Genomic DNA, 20,142 nt, shown 5'->3' on the forward strand with positions numbered 1-20,142 from the left:
TATATAAAAAGACTATATACATAAATTATGTTAATGAAAATGTATAAAAAGTGTTATGTACGTGAATTAATAAACCATGGATTAAACAGAGAACAAAATATCTCACTAAATTTGACAGGACTTCTTTAATATGAAAAGTCTAGATCCATGATTTTAGGTCAATTTTTAGCATTAGATTGTCTGCCTAAGACAGCAATTTTATGACTTACATCTTTACTGAACAGCTTTAGTTTACCAAAAATATGTGCATCAGAAAATATGAGAAACATATTTTTAAACATGTGATCTTTTGTTTTAACAAATATTAAGTCTGATATATAAAATCCTCCAGTGATGACAAACTGAAAGAACAAGTAGGCACTAACATCTAAGTTATATATAAACAAATTTTGTAATCATAAGATTCTTGTGTTTTTTACCACTAACCAATAAGTTTAAAAAGTTATTAGTTCTTAATTAGCCACCCAAGGTATGTGTCCACAAATACATTTCCCAGAAAACAGAATATACTGGCCTAAGCGAGTTGATACACATTTGTACTTGCATATATATCATATTCCTTTTTATATACTTAAAATGAGGTTTACTGTCACTTAATTTCTTCATGAAAAGACATGAGAGGTGACTAGATAAGTCACAGAATGTTTTAATTCATTTTTTTCAAGTTTGTAATTCTTGTAGATACAAAAATAGACTCGAATTCACAAGCAATGTCTGGTGAAAGTTTTAAAGAGGAGCTCAGTTAGTGTTCCTATCTACCATCCTCACAAACAAGAACAGAATGTATAAAAAGAAAAGGGGAAAAATCTAAGCAGAAATCACTTTTTAATAGGTCTTGGTACACTTCCTCAACATTTTGGTGCAGAGTATTAAATCAAGAAGCCTTTAAAGCGAAACTCCAGAGAGTAATCAATGGATAACTAAATAAAAATAAATTTAAAAAATGTCCAAAGCATTAAAATAGGTCACTTACAGAGGAGTTATGGATACCAAATATATCACGCACATCTCTGATTGTGTGTTTATTTTTCTTTCTCATGGTTTGAGAATATGTGGTATATCTCTTCTGCACTGCAGCTGCTTGAGTTCGGGTCAGTGTTGATAGTAATGCTTCCCCATTGTCTTCTTCAAATTCTGATATTAATGTAGACAGGCCAACATCTTGCAACCATTCAGCTTCTAGTTCACCTTCTACCGAAGAGCAGACATTATATTAGTCTATGGTAGCAAAATATCAGGAGTCTGGTCACACCTTTTCTGACTAGCAAATTTTATTAAAAGGCATAAGCTTTTATTAATTGATAAGGTACTTCCAATCTATCTCACATGTAACCTGCACCTGCAAAACTAACCTATTTTCCACTCCTTTCCCCCCATCATCTCACCCCACTTTAAATCCTCTATCTGTCTAGCCACTCTATGCATCTGATGAAGTGAGGTCCAGCTCATGAAAGCTTATACCTTTTAATTTGTTAGTCTGAAAAGATGTAACCAGACTACTGATTTTTGTAGAAGAGCAGGGTCATGTTAGCATTATGAATATGAGGAAAGGATTTTTTTTCATTCTTCCTTCCCCATTCGATCTACTAACTACTAGTCAGCATGCCATGGCCACTAATCATGCTCATCTCTGTAGGGCTGGGTTTCTAGGTGATTACAATTTCTTTTAATAAGAATGTTTGTTAAAATATACTTCTGAAAACCTTGCAGTTCCCTTAAGTCTGCTGATATTCCCTTTCCCCAAGCTGTGGGTAGGTGATATTCTGCCTACATAAGTGTCCTTAAAACTATCATTAGTTCACTGTAAGTATCAGGAATTGAAATAGGGAATCAGACTGCTTGGTCAGCTATGGACAGCCTTGTATGAGCAGGCAGGCATGGAATCCGTAGAACAATATAGTACAGCAGAGAACACTTCAGAAAGCTTGCAAGAACAAATTTGGAAAAGAGAGTGAGGAGAGGAGGGCAACTTGTTGAGATGTCTAAATGCAAAATGCTTTTAGGAATAAATAAGGGGGAACTTTCCCTACAAAAATAGTGATCTAAGATAAAGGATATCTGTCTGTATACTTTGGATAGGCTTATATGTCATCTTGCAGAAAATAAGTTCTTTCAACTTATAGAAAATAATTGGCTGAAAATACTAGTGTTTGACATTCCAAGGACAAGGCTTGCACAGTGACCTGGTTTTGAAGGGGAAAACATGATTTGGAGTATGCAGGAGCACCCATGTAGTTTCTGTTTGTAATTCCTTAAACCAAAAATTCTGAGGGCCCCAACCTCTTGGCTTCTGGGAAAGCTGTCGACACCTAGCTTTTTCCCCTAGGTGTTTGGGCTGGGATGTTAGTGGAGCACAATATATGTGTGCCTGTTTGGTGAATTTTTTTGATTATTTTAACTATGTGTGGTTATGGGGCCCTTTTTATATATTGGATTATTGCAATGTGCTCTATGTGGGGCTACCCTTGAACACCATCCAGAAGCTGCAAATGGTCCAGAATGCAGTGGCTTGCCTATGTTACAGTGTTTGCCCATGTTACAGAGTTTGCCCATGTTACAGTGCTATACCATTGTTGAGTGAGCTGCACTGGCTCCCAGTTGCTTTCCGGGTGCAATTCAAGGTATGGGTTATCACACAGACCCAGGTTACTTGCAGGACTGCCTCGACCTGAGGGTATCTGCCCATCCCACTAGAAGAGATAGGATGGGCATGCTCCAGGTCCCATCCCTCAAACATCATCTGGTGGAATTTCAGAGGTGTGCTTTCTCTGTAGCCACCCTGGTCCTTTGGAATAGCCTCCCACCTGAGATTTGGAGGAGGGGGCTACCCTTGTATCCTTCTGGAATGCTGTGAAGACCTGGCAGTGGGCCAGGATGGGGTTGAGTCAGGGGGTCCACAGTATTGGTGGTCTGGAGTCTGGTGGGAAGGGTAAGATCTGTTTTTATAATGTTGTTTTTATTGGTTATTGTGAGCTGTTTATGATCATTGTGTAAGTTAGGTAGCCATACTATATACGTTCTTTAAATAAATAAATAGATATTTTGTAATCAGGTTGTTAGCTGCCCCCAGTTATATATTTAAGATGGGCAGCCATATACATTTTCTAAATTTCTAAATTTTTATGTGTTATGTATTTATATGTATTTATGGTTTTAATGTTTTGTGTGAACCACCCAGAGTCCCCCATTGGGGGGAGATGGGTGAGGGAGAAATTTAATAAATAAATAAAAAATAAAAAATGAATGAATGAATGAATGAATGAATGAATGAATGAATGAATGAATGAATGAATAAACAAACATATCCTTACTTAAGAGTGTGCTGGTTGCAGAGGGCCAGGGTAAAATGTAATTGGTTTTAGGAATTAACAACAGTTCTTACATGAATGATCTTGTTGAATCCAGATCACTGTACAGCTCTAAAAAGGATCTGAATAAGTACATGCACACAAAACACAATGTATTACAAGGAAATTTATGTTGGCTAAAACTTATAATTTAGTGACAAATGTCTTATTTAGGGATATGTTATGCATCTATTGGACTTCTTAAAAATTGTTTTTATCCCATCTTTATTGTTTTTATAAATGTTAAGGTGGCAAACATACCTAATACTCCTTCCTCCTCCTATTTTCTTCTCGAAGAAAGACTTCTCTTTCTTCAAAGAATTTTTTCTTTCTTCTTTCTCAAAGAAAACTTCTCAAATAATGTTTAGAAAAGGTTCAATATCATTATCTCCTGTGTTTGTATTATAAGAAATGTCAGGGCTCTCTGACACACATGAGTTGGTCATGTCCAGCTATGGGTCCTTTTTGGCTTCAAGTCATTAAATATGTTAATATAGTCTTGGGGAAAAACATACTGGTTGAAGACAGAAATGTGATACAGGTAGTCCTCACTTAACAACCACAACTGGGACCAGCAACTCTGTTGCTAAGTGACACAGTTGTTAAGTGAGTCATCACATGACCGCAATGGTTTTATGACCTTACTTTCACCATTGTCATTAAGTGAGACATCACATGACCACGACTTGTGATTTTACTGCCACCTTCTCCATTGATTCTGCTTGTTGGAAGCTGGTTGTGAAGCATGCAAATGGCAATCATATGACCATAAAATGCTCCAATGGTTGTAAAAGCCTGCCAATTGCGAAGCGTCCAAATCTCGATCACGTGACTGCAGAGATGAGGACTGGTCATAAAGTTACTTTTTCAGTGCTGTTGTTACTTCAAACAATCACTACATGGGCAGTCGTTAAGCGAAGACTACTTGTACTAAATTATAGTCTCCAAATATTGTAGGAAGAGAGCCATGTTAGTCTATGGTATCTAAAAGTCAGAAGGAGTCTGGTGGCACCTTTTCCAACTAACAAATGTTATTAAAAGGCATCAACTTTCATGAGCTGCAGCTCACTTCATTAAATGCAATGAAATTTAACATTTTATGGAGAACTTGATCTCTACTGAGCCTGGGCTTCCAGAAAGAGAATTACCCTATGTACGTAGAGAGAAATGGTATTAATGGATTCAAGGGATGTGTTCTTTATATTAATTTTTTATATGTTTTTATACTATAAAAATGATAAGATGGAGCAATGTGTTTCCATATGGTTTCTTAATAATATGTTAGTGCATTGAACTAGTTTTATTATGCTTATTATTTATGTTCCATGGATTCCCCCCCCTTAAGTTTTAGTTTGTTTTTAATTGTATTGTTCATATTCTTTATTGTATTACTTTTTTGTGTCTTTTTTTATATTTCACCATTTTTTTTTAAATTGTGTTGGAAAAAACTGTGAGTTATCTCACAAGAAAAGAGTGCAATTAATTCAGTCATTTTCTTATAAGCAAAAGTATTAGCCATTAGCTTTGCAATTTTTAATGTGATAATTAACATGTTCAAGCTTGTTTCAGTGTTTTTTGCTAATAGTAGCAGGACATTGCTTTCTTGTGGACTTTTGTATCAAACAACAGGATTTGATAAGTACAGAAGAAAATTAAGTAGCTGTTATGGCAGGGTAGACTGAGATCTAACAGACTTCTAAGATATTTTACAAAGATCAGCAAAGGTTTCTAATCACCAACAGGTTAACAGTGCCAGTAGCATAAAGGTATTTCCCAACTAAATGATGCTTTTTGATGAAAGGAAGACAATTTGGAGTATCAAAAACTGACTCTGGACTTTGAGACCAGCCCTAACCCTGAAAACTAATTCTAAGGCTCAGAATATAATTGGGAATGCCCTGTTATTTAATTCTAAATATGTATCTGCTGCTTCTCACTTTGGTGGCAATTCTTGGGGTTTTGAAAGAAACAAAGTATATTGTAAAAAGACATCCTTTTCCTGGACTAAGATACCTGGATGAACTAAATATATAAACCAGGCAAAAACTTCTATGTGCTTTGCAAGATAATCTTTTATTGGAAAACATCAATGGAAAAATGCTTTCCAATAAAAAATTGAAGGACTTGCAGGGAAGCAATGGAGAACTGAAGACGACTCTGCTCAGAGTGGAGCTGCCAACTGCAGCAGAATGAGCAGCTGGTGAATGGACCGGCTTCTCAGAATTCCTCTCCAGACAAGGAGAGGACTCAGGATAGCCCGCACACACTCCATACAGTGGTTCCTCGTGAGGAGACCATAAGACAGCAGTCTCCAGCAGGTTAAGAGCTCTGGGAGCCGAAGGATTGCCATCTTCACCCAAGCCACAGTTAGCACATTTCAACACTGGGTTTGCATACTTCCTTTCTTAATAACTTCTGGAAATGGCTTGTTAATGGTTTTTGGGTATTAAGAACCTTCAGAAAGACATGTTTCATTACACTGGTAAGATCCTTCAATCTTTTGCAAAATAAATTTTATGCAAGTTTAAGGTCTTAAAACATTCTTATTTTGGAATAAACAGCAAAATGATGATTAGAATGTTGATTTTAGAAAGTTATAAATGGACTAAGGGGCCAGATGGATTCGAAATAAGATTTTGAAATTAATTACAAGAATCCTTTCTGTGGGTTGTTTAGAATTCTATTAAAAATATATGAAAATTTTGAAATTAAGTATAAGAAACCTTCCCGTGGGAAAATGCTGTTGATCAGAAAAAAAAACTTGATAAGATGGGACTTTGAAGGTTGGACACTAGAGGAAAGAACTAAAGATTATAATTAAAGAGATCCACCAATACAGAATGGAGCAAAATAATCTGACTTTGGGAAAATTCAAGGATATTTGGGAACAATGCACTCAGAAATTACTATTATGAAAATTGTTTAAAAGAGGTTATAGAAGAGGAACAAATTTACTGGACAAAACAGAGACTGAGACTGATTCGAATGTGAATCTGAAAGTGGATTTAAAAATGTCAGGCTACAATAATGATAAGTGAAAGAAGTTTTAAACACAAGTTTAAAACACAAATTTTTTTTTTGAAGAAACAGCAAAAGAGTGATTAGAACTTTGATTTTGGAAAGTTACAAATGGACTAAGGGTCCAGATGGATTTGAAATAAGATTTTGGAATTAATTATAAGAATCCTTCTCATGCGAAAATGCCTTTGTTTTCAATTCTCTTTAAAAAAATAGGATGAGACATTGAAGGTTGGACACTAGAGGGAACGAGAAGGAACTAAAGTTTACAATTAAAGAAGAACAACACTTAAATTTGACTTACTGATACAGAATGGAGCAAAATATTTTAACAGTGGACATATTGAAGGATATTTTTGAACAATGGATCCAGAAGTGAATTTTAAGAGTGTCTGCTTCTATAGATAGACTGTGTTTAAAAGATGTTATGAAAGAGGAACAAGTTTTACCTGACAAGACTGAAACTGATCTGAAAGTGAATTTAAAAATGACAGGCTACAAGAATGATATTGAAAAGGCTGTTATGCTGGATTTACAAATGTAACCAGCTGATGTCTTAATAATTAAAAGGGATATACAAATAATAAACCAGAAGAGTGACTTGGTAACTTTCTTATTTTGGATTTACAAAAGAGATGTGTTAAAGTTTTGAAGGAGCTTCTAAGAGACAGAGGAAATAAAAAGAAATCATGTTCTGGGACACTATTTAAAGAAATTAAAGATCAAGATTGTTAAAAGCAAAGGAAAGCAATATAAAGTTGGTTTACTTGATCAAGGCTAAAATATATATGTTGTTGTTTCTGATAATTCTTATTGGATTTTTACTGACCAGGACCAAATGACAAGTCTTCAAATATTTGTTTATAGTTAAGAGATTTGTGAAGAAGAGATATTTTGTTGTATTTTTAGAGAAAGTGATAAGTTACTGTGTTAAAAGGAAAGGAAAGAATATAAAGTGGATTTATTTTATTGAGGTTAAAATATATTTGTTGTTGTTTCTGGTAACTCTCAATGAACTGTTGCTAATTAGGACTGAATGATGAGGCTTTAAGAATTTATTTATACATAAGAGATGAAATATGGAAAGAAGAAATCTTTTGTGGTAGTATCAGAGAAGGTAATAAGTTACTGAAATTGTTTGTACTTATACTGAAGGGGAAGTCATTTCTTTATATATCTCTTTTCTTTTTTTCTTTACTCTATATTTTTTCTTTTTTTCTGCACTTTTTCTTTTTTTCTTTTTTATATTTTTCTTAATGTGTATTAGCTTTTTATCTTTGTATCTTTAAACTTTAATAAAAATTATTATAAAAAGAAAAGAAGAGATGCCATTGTAAGCTTCCAATAGACATCCTTGGGTACTAGTTTTGCCTTTGGCCTGACTCAGTATGTATCTTCCTATGTTGTTGAGAGATCCAATACAGTAACTCAGAAACGTATTTATTTCCTATATTTTTATATTGCAACACTCCAAAAGGGGCTGTGGCAATTTACAATTGAAAAACAACAATCACACCACAATACATAATTAATGCATTATTAAATCATAAAAATTATTACTAAAATTATTAAACTCCTAATCTTAATAATTACTAGGGATCCCAATGAAAATGATCTAGTCCTCAAAGGCCCTTTGGAAAAGCTCAGTTAAACAGCTTGGAAGCCTACTAATAGCCAATGGAGAGCCCACTGCACTGGTGGGAGGCTGTGTTTTGCACCAAGTGCAGCTTCCAGGTAGACTTCAAAGCAGCCTAGGTGGAACACCCTGCAGTTATCTCTATAAGAGATGACAAGGGCTGAGTTGGTGGTAACCTCTGTATTCCAGAGGATAAAATCAAGGAGCTATCCAAGGCATAGACATAATGGAAAAGTAAGGAAAACTTCAGAAATTCTTATGATGTACAGAAAGTTTGAACCAATCTTGAAAACAAAGAGGCAGAAAATTAAATTGCCATTTGCTGCTGCAATGTAAATGTGGTTTTATCTTCTCTTAGCTCTGGAAGAATGCCACCTCATGATTTTATCAACACAATTTGAACAGAGCTGTATGACTAATTAATTAATTCAGTCCCTGAGGCTCATGAAACTTTATGCTTAGAAGACACAACTGGGACTAATAATTCATTCCCATGATTCCAAGGCAATATTTAACCCCCAGGTCTTCACACAGGCCTTTTTGCTTTTTTTCCACCCCTTATGCAATAAATAAAGAAGCTCTGTGTGAGACATTTTTATAAAGACTGGGCATAATCCATTCAGAGTAAAGGACTTCAAAGCTGTGGTGCTATTCCACTTGTCAAGAAGTAAGCCTTTGCAACTTATTTAGAGACTGCAGGAAAAACAATGATTTTAGCAGGAGAATTAAAAACATGAGCATCTTCAGGGTACTTCCCCTTTATGAAATCAATGGGGCCTAAAAATTTTATAAGCCTTAACACATAGAGAAAATCATTAATCAGTGTGTGTTTGCCTGTTTTTACCACTGTCCAGCTGATATAGCAACTTGAAGCACAACAGGGCAAATTTCTGAAAGTCTGCATCTTGTGCGGCTATACAGCTCACTGAAATGCCCTTCATGCAAATACCCTTTATATCAATCTCTTGCTGAAGCTGTGAAAAGGCAAACATCTCCGAATAATACTGTCCTAGTCATTCAACCTTTTCTCTTTCACCTTCTGCTCCCATTTTAGATCCCTTACCCACCCCCCCAACCTTCCATAGCTTCTAATACATGTGTAAATGTACATTTATACATAAATAAATACAGTGAACCATAAGTCATCAGCCAGTACCCACCATTTTAACGTACTTGCACAATGCTAAGCAGCTTTTGTACCACCACCTCCAACAAAATATGTACAGCATTTATTTATAGTAAAAAATGCATTTGCCCCTTTTAGATTTTCTGAATTTTTGCATACCTTTACCACTGAATATTATCAGAGCTTCATATTGATCCAACTGATGTGTAAAGCAATTCAACATTCAATGAGCCAGTGTGAAAAAGTAATTCTCTTGCATTCAGTAACTAATTGCACCAACTTTTGTGGCAGTAATTGCAAATATCCCATTTCCTATAACTGATTATCAGTCTCTTGTGTGTTGGAATGTTGACCCATTCCTCCACAGCACACTGTTTCAGCTCAGTAACATCTGAGGGTTCCTAGCACAAACTGTTTCAGATCCCACCACAACAGTTCTATGGGGTTTGGGTCTGTATTTTGATGTCAGCATACTGAATTTGTTTTTCATCCATTTTCATGTAAACTTGCTTGTATATTTGGGATCATGGTCTTCTTCCATGACTTACATTTCAGCTTCAGCTGACAGAATGTTCAGAATTCTATTCTCCTACAGAATTTTCTGATATAAATCAAAATTCAGGGTTCCTCAATTATGGCAAGTGATCCAGGTCCTGAAGTAGCAAAGCCATCTCCTACACATTTTACTGCCACCTCCATACTTGACAGATGATATCAGTCTCTTAACTGTAGAATGCAGTATTTGGTTTCTACCAGATGTAGCAATATCCATGTAGTCCAAAAGGTTCCATTTTTTACTATTTTGTCCATAGAACATTCTTCCAGAAACCTGGAACGTTATTCTTTTTTTTTCTTTTTAAACAAGCTTGAGATGAACATCAATGATCTTAGTGAGCAATGGCTTCCTCTCCCAGAAATCACATTTTACCTAGTACTTTTCTGATTGTGAGTCATGAACACTGACTTTAGTCAAGGGAAGAGGGGTTTGGAGTCCCTGAACACTGTTTGGAGGTCCTTTGTGCCTTCCTGGACAATTTTATGCTGGCTGATTTTGACAGGACAACCACTCTTAAGAAGATTCACTCTTGTCCAAGTCTTTGAAAATACTATATGCCTGCTGTGAATCAGATTCAATAAGTGCCAATGCTTTTCTACAGAGATCTTAAAATTGTTCTGAAGGGGATATGATGTGCCTAGAGAAAACTTTACTCTGATTTAGAAAAATGTGTAAGATTTATGTAGGGCCGGGCTGCCCATATTAATTTTGATTATTCTATGAAGTACTCACATAACTAGCCCTAATTACCCCTTAACTGAATTGACTGAACAAGGGACCAATTTTTCACACTGGCACACCATATGTAGAATGATTTTGCTTATGAAATAAATGAAAAAAGGAGCAAACTTTAAGGTATTTGTTTATCCAGACTCTCTATATATCCAAAAGGAAACAAATACTATTTCACAGTATTGTGGCTGGTAACTGTTCAATTCAGTGAATCATATTATGAACTTCTGTATTTGATTCTTTTTGTATAATTTCTGTTGAAGCCTTTCACTGGTCACTATCAGTCAATTAGTCATGGGACTCATCCTGCAGTGATACTTATCTTTACTTTATATTTTATCTTTTAAATGTCATCCTTGAATTCATCTTCCCCTCAATTTACTTATACACTTCAGTGTTTTTCATGTAAAGCTCCTTTCTAAAATCAGTAGGATTTAAAACCTTGGAAAAATTATTATCCAGTATAGCTGTGCAGTGTTTCTGATTCAGTTCCCAAATATGCTAACTACACAAAGGAATGAACATTTATTACACCAGTGCCTTTTTGGTATAAAAAAGTCAAGGATGTATGAAAGTACATCTGAATTGTTCACACATACCATCAGGAGGCTTGACTTCTAACAGAGTTTGCTCATCTTGCCTTTCTTCTGTGCTCTCCTTGATGTTTTCCACCTCACACCAGAAATCTTCCATAGAAGTGCTGTCAACAGAAGCTTGGGAATTGGAACGGCTGTACACAGGACGCAAAGACTCATTGGAAAGCATTCTGCTAACTCTTTGGCAACGAGGGAGAGATTTCCTGAAACAAAAATAAAGATTGAAAGACTAATAAAGAAAATGATCTTTTACTTTTAATCTGATGGACAAGTTGCTGAATATTTATAAGGGATGATTCCAGTGTTAATTCCGTTTTCTGCATGTGACAAAGTTTCAGGTAGAAAATAACTACCAAAATCAAGAACCTCTACCATTCATACATTATTTATCATACCATAATCAAAAGTTATCTTGTAGCTTGTTCTCTGAATAGCTACATATCATCCCAAATCAACTTCCATCTATTTTCTGTAGACTGTAGACTGTAAGTCTACAAATTCTTTGCATCAGCTATTTCTTATATTTCCTTATGCCAGGGTGGGAAAGTTTTTGTGAATGAGTGTGACACATTATTGTATTATTGGATGCCTCTCCCCAAAAAATACCCAATGCTGAGAATTTTGACTTGATTTAAATTTTTCCTTTTTTTAATTTTGAAATATTATTAATCCTACGGGAAGCTTAGTGCACCTACAAGTAGTCCTTGTTTAGCAACTGCTTTGGACAGAGACCATTCATAGTTACAGTAACAATGAAAAGGTAATTTTGTGACCAATGGCTGCATTTACGACCTTCACAGTGTCTCTCTCTCAGTCACATGTTTGCCATTACAGTCAATTAGTACACACTGTCCTGTATCTGGCCTGGTTTTTTTTCTTTTCTCTCCCCTTGCAGAATGGAGAGGTTGCCTAAACAAGTTATCTTTTCCTGAGCTGCTTTTCTGCTCAGTGCAGTGAGTCCTTAAAAAGTGCTAACTGCAAGTTAACAAGCTCAGCTCTGTGACCTTAATTAGTTGACTAGAACCCTCCAGCCCACTGTACTGCTGCCTGACACTGACAAGACCCTAATCAGTTTCACACTAAAGGTTTTTGTTTGCCTCCTATGCATTTCATGGCTGGCACCCACAAGCGCACTACGCAAATAGCCAGAGCTAGTGCATTCCTTTTGATGTGTATTCCCCACTGTGTGCCTGCTTACTCTCTTGTAACCCCTTCCTCTCCAATGAATGTAAATACAAACATTAATTCTCTTCTGGCTAATTATCCCAGCACCAGGGTGAGCATTGCAAAGAGCAGGAGAGTGGGGATAAAGGGCTATAAGATTTCCCCTTTTACCCAGCTTCCTCATGAGTGGAGTTCTGGAAACCTTCCCCTCTGTTTGGGTTCACCCAGTTGTTGGGGTCATATCCTTCTGATGCTGTAAAACAAAGGAAAGCTGAAGTAAAATTGTAAGCACAGTTATAGTCACATGATTTTCACTGAGTGACCATTTCACTTAATGACCAACTCGCCAGAACCAATTGCGGTCACTACATGAGGGCTACCTGTATTTTGCTTTATGTCAAGTCAAAACAGCAGAAAATCATGTTCTTGTTATATGATGGTATGCCACAAGTTTTGACAGCATGAACTGGGAAATATTAAGGGTTGCAAAAATGGGGTTCATGGTTAAGTTTACAATAGGTTTTCCAGCTTTGTCTTAAACAATGACATGCTAGCTAATGATAAAATAATAATAGTTCTAACTACACATTTTATGACAAATAAAGTACAACATAATAAAGAAGACAATGAGTACATATTCTCTGTCTCTCTCTCTCTCTGTACACACACACACACATACACACCCAGACCTTTTTTCCAGTACTACATAATGAGTTATAAATGTTTTAATAATCAGAAGAAAAACTGTCCGTATATTGCAGTATGGTTTTGTTATTGCATTACAATAAATTTCCTGCGTCCCAAGTAATTGTGTCCAACAATGCTTTACTGCCAAGATTATAAGTTCAAGGATATATAGAGAAATCAAATAATATGAAAGGAAAAAACAAAATAGCATGTGCAGTTGTACATAAGAGAAAGTCAGTAGAAAAGAATGTTCCACATAACTCTATGATGTGCAAATAAACAATAGTGAAATGATCCTAACCAAATGTACCTATTAACCATCTGTCAAGTGATAAGAGATAATTCAGCCTTTTAAAGCAGATGGAATATTTTGCAAAAGACAATAACATTTTTCTGTTATATGGAGTAATACTTTTATAGAAGAAAACTGCTGTATTATTTTTAGGGAAATGCAAATATTTCTGTATTTCATATGCATTAGGATGCTTATTATTTTGAGGCAGATAAGATACAGAAAAAAATATGATTAAATACATCTAAATGATTAAAGCTAATGAAGTGGATTCCATCCAGTCTGGTTATTGGAGATGCAGGACTAGGCAAGGGAATAAAGTAATTTTAAAGGCTATGTTTGCATCACATTTTTTAGAAGGGACTAATTCTACCCATGTTTGTCTCTAAAGCTGTCATTCCTGTGCTACTGCTTGAACAGATGCAGTCTACTCTTATGAAAGATCGCATGATTCTTAATATCGGAGGGTGAAAGTAGCTCTGATGCTGTATAAAAGTGGAGGGCTTCTAAAAGTGGGTAGAGCTGGAACTGCATGAAGTCTGTATATTTGAATGCTATTAGACTGAAGTGAACATTGGTCTTAATATGCACAAAGCAATCATGATTCTATCAATTAGGGGGCTTTATTTCATGAAGACATTGTTTGCCTTACTCAGCCAAGGAAGCAATGCAATTTGCCCTATTTTATTTACTTATTTATTTTATTTATTATTACATTTATATCCTACCACAATCCCAAAGGATTCTAAGTGGTTGACAGAAATACAGTAACAATTAAAACATCCACATTTAGGTTAAAATCAGAACATATAAACATACACATATCTAAAATATAGGTAACCCCAGCAGCCAATGATCTATAAACCTCACCTAAAGTATTACCATGCTCCAAATGCCCTCTGAAAAAACTCAATTGTAACTTTCTTTCAGAAAGCAGTTAAAATGGAAGGTAGCCTCTCCACTGGCGGGGCGGGGGGGATGGGGGACAGTCTAAAGGGCTGGTGCTATTATCCAAACCTTGTTCCCCCCATATCTCCCTAAGGTAGGGAACCACCAGCAACTTCTCAGCAAGATCAAATTGGTTGGGCTAATTCTAGTGGGAATGCATTTCTGCAGGTAAATTGGTATTGAGCCATGAATGGCTTTATAGATCAAGACCAGCACTTTAAATTGCAAGGAACCAGTGGTAACCAGTGCAGGGCCCACAGCACAGGTATAAGGCACTCCTACCAGGGAATGCCGGCTACACAGAGGTCACTGCACTTTGAACTAACTGCAACTTCCAAGCGGTCTTTAAAGGCAGTCCCTTGTTGAGCATGTTGCAGCAGTCCAGGTGGGTGGTTACAAGGTGGGCATGAGTCATTGTAGCAAAGTCCCCCCACACCAGATAGCTGAAGATGGATGAAAGCCCTCTTAGCCATGAACTCCACCTACTCTTCCAGCAAGAACCACAAGTCCAGGAGGACCCCCCCAAGTCATGGACCAGCTCCTTCAGGAATAGAGCTTCCCCATCAAGACATACTGCTGGAGCAGAGAGAGAAATTTGATGGACAAACAGTAGCTCCGTCTTCCTAGGATTCAATTTTAGTCTGTTCTCTCTCATACAGACCCTCACAGTCTCCAGGCAATGAGAGAAGATTTCCACAACTTTACCAGAAAAGTGATATAAAGTTGAGTAATACACTGGGTGACAGTATAAACCCATAATAGACATTTAAGTTTAAATAATAATGGCTCCCTTACATACAGTATATCACAGAGCAAGGCAGATTTAGATATCTGGAATATGGTTTTTAGGACTTAAATAGAAACTAACAACAATTACTAAAGTTTGATGTAAAGTTCAAATATTTAAACTACACCCTACAATTGGGGATACAAATGGCTCGTGGGTTTTTAATTTTTTTTTATTTAAATGTAGTGGGTTGTTTTTTTTGGTAACATCTTGTTTTATTTGCTTTTTTTCTGTTTCCTTTGCATTCCAATATTTGCTTTTTAAAAATATTTTTTTGTATTTCAATACTAATAATAAATATATTTTAAAAACATGAAATTGAATATTATCAGTGTATTGATGGTACTGAATTCTGTATCATATAAATTTAAACAAAAGAGGGGGAGAGGACCCACAAGGGAGCAGCCACTGGGCTAATCTATTCTCTCTCCCTGACTGGAACTGTCCACTGAGGTAGGAGCGGAACTACTGCAAAATACTGTCTCTAATCCCCAACCCCTGAAGATGGTTCAGAAGGATACCATGGTCTAGAAGGACCAGGTTGGGCGCTTGCCCCATTCATGTCCCAGTAAAGGTTATCCATTAGCATGACCAATGCTGTTTCTTACCTATGCCCAGGCCTGAACCCTGATTGAAGTCCAGATAATCCATTTCTTCCAGCGGCCTCTATAGTTAATTCCGCACCAATGGGTCCCACACCTTCCCTAAAAAAGTTGCAGTAGTTGTATAACACCTCTGGATTCAGAAGGGTCTATTAAGGAGATGTACCACAGTCTCCTTTGAGGCCATCAGCAATGTCCCCTCCTGCAATGAAGCACTGATAATCTCCTGAATCTGAGAAACTGACCCCCCTCTGACAGTACAAAGGAGCCAGGAGGGACAAGAATCCATTTTGTAGGTGGCAAAGGACACCCTAGAGAGCACCTTATCCATTTCATTGCAGGTCATAGGCTGAAAATAGTTCCAGATAACATTGCAAGATGGTACTCCAGTCATCATCTTAGCCCTCATCTATGTGGAACTAAAACTGGAATGACCACTATATTGGAGACCACACTTCTGAAATAATCTACTGTACCTGTTAGCCCCCAACATCTCTCTTTCAGGTTGACACCACATGGATGCAGCAGGTATGTTCCCTACATCCCATATTCCAGGTTCCCTGCTCATCCAATATGGGTATCAGTTCCAATCAAACTCCCAGTTCCTCCAACCCAATCACCCCCTACAAGTACCTTAAGGTTGGGCGGCTAGCAAACTGGTGAACCACTCATGGCAGCCTTCTAGCATATCACAAATCACATCACATACCTCACTGCCACTTCCCCACATCATCCATTAGTCTCTAACACCTCCAACTTGTTATGGAGATACTACTTGGAACCTCTCTCACTAGCTCCAGGGCAATTTCCCCCACTCACTCCTACCTTCAGTCTCACTATGGGACAGGTCACGCTCACTCCACTGTCTCTTACTTGAGGGGCCACCCAAGCCCAGGTATGGAATGTTAGAACTCTTACTCACTGAATAAGCAAGATGTAAACAAGCTCTTGCATACAAGGTGCTGGCACTGCGAGGTCCATGCTCAACCACTTGTGATTCTACTATACCAGTTACCACATACTTACAATCTCCTGGGCCTCCCTGCCTAACTCTCAGTCACCTGCATTCCCAGTGTTTATGCCCACTCCCAATAGGCCACCTTCCAGGGGGACACTGAGGCTGGCTCAGATAAAAGAGAGGTGTGAACCTCTTCCTGACTCCATCACCTACCTAACCTCTCAAGACCCCAATTATGGTTGCCTACTCCTGGGAAGTCTCCCCTTCATGGGCGATCTCAAGTCCAGTCCTACTTTCCAGACTCAGCCACAATTCACTGTTTCTCTTTGTCACTGTTGTCCCAGCAGCTTCAGCAGTAATAGCTGCTATGTTCTATTGTCACTGTTCTCTGCCACTGCCACTGTTGCCACTGCCACTCCACTGCTGCTAAAGCCACTGCCACTCCATTGCCAGGCCAATTCTGCTGTTACCACCAATCACTTACACTCTACTCCCCACTAGGACTCCAATGGTGCCTCCAACAATGGTGGCAATAATAGCCACCACACCTGACCTTTCCACTGCAGAAAAAGGACAGCACATCTATTGCAAGAGTGAACTTACCATTTTGCAGATTCTGACACTCCCTGCAGATGCCCCAATATCTAGAATAGGATTCTGCAGACTTTAGCTATTCCTTGGGTACAATTTAGAGGGTAGGCAGAATCTGTACACATATCATATAAAGAAATTAAGTAGTTAAAACTGAATGATAGCATAAAGCTGAGAAGTGGGAAGCAGTAAGGGGGCCAAGTGCCACAACACTTAGAGGTAGGAAGTGCCATGCCATGGTAAGTGCCACAGTACTTAGAAGTGGGAAGCAGTGGGAGGGCCAAATGCAGTGGGAGGGCACATAGACTGGCAAAGTATCTTGAGGCAGATGCAGCTCAAACCTTGAAGAAGTAAACCAGAGTAAGCAACAGATAGGTGGATTATCCTATCCGAGCTTCAGCCGCAATTTGTTTATGTATTTGTTGATTTGTAAAAACTTATAGTTGTTGAAATGTACTCCATTTTTTGCATGCATTATTGGGGATATCAGGGAACAAGTGAATACCATGATATTGTCCTTTCCTTCTCTGCCACACAAATCCAAACACTATAACAAAGTACCATACATGGTACTTTAGATTTTTTTTTTTTAATCCATTCAATCATGTCCGATTCTTGAAGACTGCGTGGACTTGTCCCTGCAGTGTTCTTGGCAAGGTTTTTCAGAAGTGGTTTGCCATTGCCTCCTTCCTGGGGCTGAGAGAAAATGACTGGCCCAAGGTGACCCAGCTGGCTTTGTGCCTAGACAGAACTAGAGCTTACAGTATCCCGGTTTCTAGCCTGATATCTTAACTACTACACCACTTTCTCTCTCAAAAATAATTATTAACTACTTATTGTGGGTAAATGATAGCTTCATGCTTTAGATCCTTACTTCACCACACAATTTTATAATTTCTTGATGGAGACTCAAGAAATATAAAATAATGTAGTGATGCTGTGAGCAATGTACTTCTGGACATAGGAAGCACTTCAGAAACAATCAGATAATAAAGATACTGACAACACAGCTGTTCTTTTCATATTATCTTAAGTACAAACATTTTTAGATTTTCAAGTTTGGGCAAGTTGTATTTATTACATGTAGCAGTTAAAATAATAAACTCATGTAAATTATGAAAAGTTGCACATTACAGCAGCTTTCCAAGCTATATTATTTTTGGACCATTCTTTCATATAATCAGTTTCATGTTGTAGCAGCATCTGAGGACTAAAGAGAAGATAGAGGAACAAGATTGTTTGCTTGGATTAGATGGACTGTTAATCACTGTCAGGAAATTCAACCATTCCTACCTCTCAGAGAAAGAGCCACTAACCATGATCTTTGCCCTCATCTAGCCCCATTATTTTGTCAGATAACCACCATATAAGGAAAAAAAGAGTTTGTGATTACAGCAGCAGGCTTTTCTTTTTATTATGGTACCATGTAACAAACAAATACAAAACTGATTATGTCACACTTGTAGCATTTAACTCATTTGTTTCTGTTTAAAATACTCACAGCTATTCAGAACAAATAAACAAGACACATCTGAGACATGAATGCAGTATATCTAGTGTTCCATTTTGTGATTGTTTTGTTTTGTATTATTTACATCTTGTAGGAACATGAATATATGAATTCACTGAGGTCTCCAAGATTGCCTTTTACAAAATGGATATTTTTTTTGTGCATGTTATATTGCAGTATGGACTCAAATTTATATTATATTCATGGGCAAATAACTTAGGCAAGTAACCAATTAGCCAACTTGGAAATTGGTTTTTTGTGATTGGCTGCACCCATTATGGCAGCCATTATGTGAAAATGTTTGTGTCAACCTTTCAAAAGTCTGACTGTGACCACCAGACATGTACCAGAAGCAATATGCAGACAAATTACAATCAATCAATCAATCAATCAATCAAATTCTTTTGCCCAAATAATTAACTGTATTGTTACTTTTTTTGGCTTCCTCCATCGATCTTTACTACCTTCCAAATGCTGTGAACTAGATTACAGAATCATTTCTAAATCAGTTCAGCATGAGATCATCTGGGTCTAATTTTAAGCCAGATGTACTGAGTTAAATCCATATAGAAAGATAATGCCTGAATTGGACAATTGGTAGGGATGGAAACTCTACCCAATGTGAAACAAACACCAGTATCCAGTTGCCCTTTGTTAACTGCTTATTGCATGTGCAAGACATGGAACTAGCCGTAAAGCATCCTGGTGTTAGTTTGATTTTAACCCTAAACATGTGCAAAAGAAAAACTCCTGGAAAAACTGGAATCTGGAAAATCCTGAAGACACCCTGGAAAATTGAAAAAAAGGATCATAAGCTTTAAATCACATTCCATTTCAATTAGTAATGGAATACCTTAGACAGCCAACAAAAGAAACAAATGGATCATCGAACAAATCAACCCAGAGTTCTCACTCGAGGCACAAATGAACAGGCTCAAATTTTCTACTTCTGACACATTATGCAAAGACCTAGCTCTCTGGAAAAGGTGGACAGAAACAAAAGAGGACAACCAGCAGCAAGACGAATTAACTCAGTTACAGTGGCAGTGAGTGCACTGTTGGAAGACTTGAAAGACCAGGTTAGGGACAGATTGTCTTGGAGAAAATCTATCTATGTGGCCGCTAAGAGTCAATAATGATTTGATGGCACATAGTCAATATTTCAAATTAATTTATGAGAAAATAGGCAGTACAGTGGAACCTCGGTTTACGAACTTAATTCATTCCGTGACTCTGGTCACAACCCGAATTGGTCGCGACCTGAAGCAAATTTTCCCATAAGGTTCAATGTAATTACTGTTAATCCGTTCTGGTGTGGAGGACAGGGAGGCGGCTATTGCTTGGAGGGAGAGTCCCCCTCCCTACGACCACGTGTCAGGGGTGGAAAATGGCCATGGATCACGTGTCAGGAGTAGAAAAATGGCCGCGGATCACGTGTCAGGGGCGGAAAAATGGCCACGGACCATGTGTCAGGGGTGGAAAATGGCCGCTAACCACGTGTCAGGGGCAGAAAAATGGCCGCGGACCGCGTGTCAGGGGCGGAAAAATGGCCACGGACCACGTGTCAGGGGCAGAAAATGGCCGCGGACCAT

At 37.5% G+C, this 20,142-nt stretch overlaps 1 protein-coding gene across 9 annotated transcripts in view; it reads right to left on the bottom strand.

Annotated features, from left to right (window-relative positions):
- Nucleotides 1–20,142, bottom strand: part of ARHGAP28 (Rho GTPase activating protein 28) — an 88,850-nt gene that overhangs the window by 24,449 nt on the left and 44,259 nt on the right. For 5 of the 9 annotated variants that reach the window (XM_088131060.1, XM_088131066.1, XM_088131057.1 and 2 more), the window contains exons 2-4: nt 12,347–12,428; nt 11,015–11,214; nt 974–1,191 (exon numbers count right to left, since the gene is read on the bottom strand). In XM_088131060.1, the coding sequence (XP_087987186.1) occupies nt 974–1,191; nt 11,015–11,180 (384 nt within the window). In that variant the 5' untranslated portion in view covers nt 11,181–11,214; nt 12,347–12,428. The remainder of the gene's footprint in view (nt 1–973; nt 1,192–11,014; nt 11,215–12,346; nt 12,429–20,142) is intronic. The other 4 variants (XM_088131058.1, XM_088131064.1, XM_088131059.1 and 1 more) reach the window with 1 other exon arrangement.

Source organism: Python bivittatus, unplaced genomic scaffold (genome assembly GCF_059951505.1).
Source record: "Python bivittatus isolate LINGU-HERP-01145 unplaced genomic scaffold, Pbiv_v1 ctg000840_np1212, whole genome shotgun sequence".
NCBI classification, from domain to species: domain Eukaryota; kingdom Metazoa; phylum Chordata; class Lepidosauria; order Squamata; family Pythonidae; genus Python; species Python bivittatus.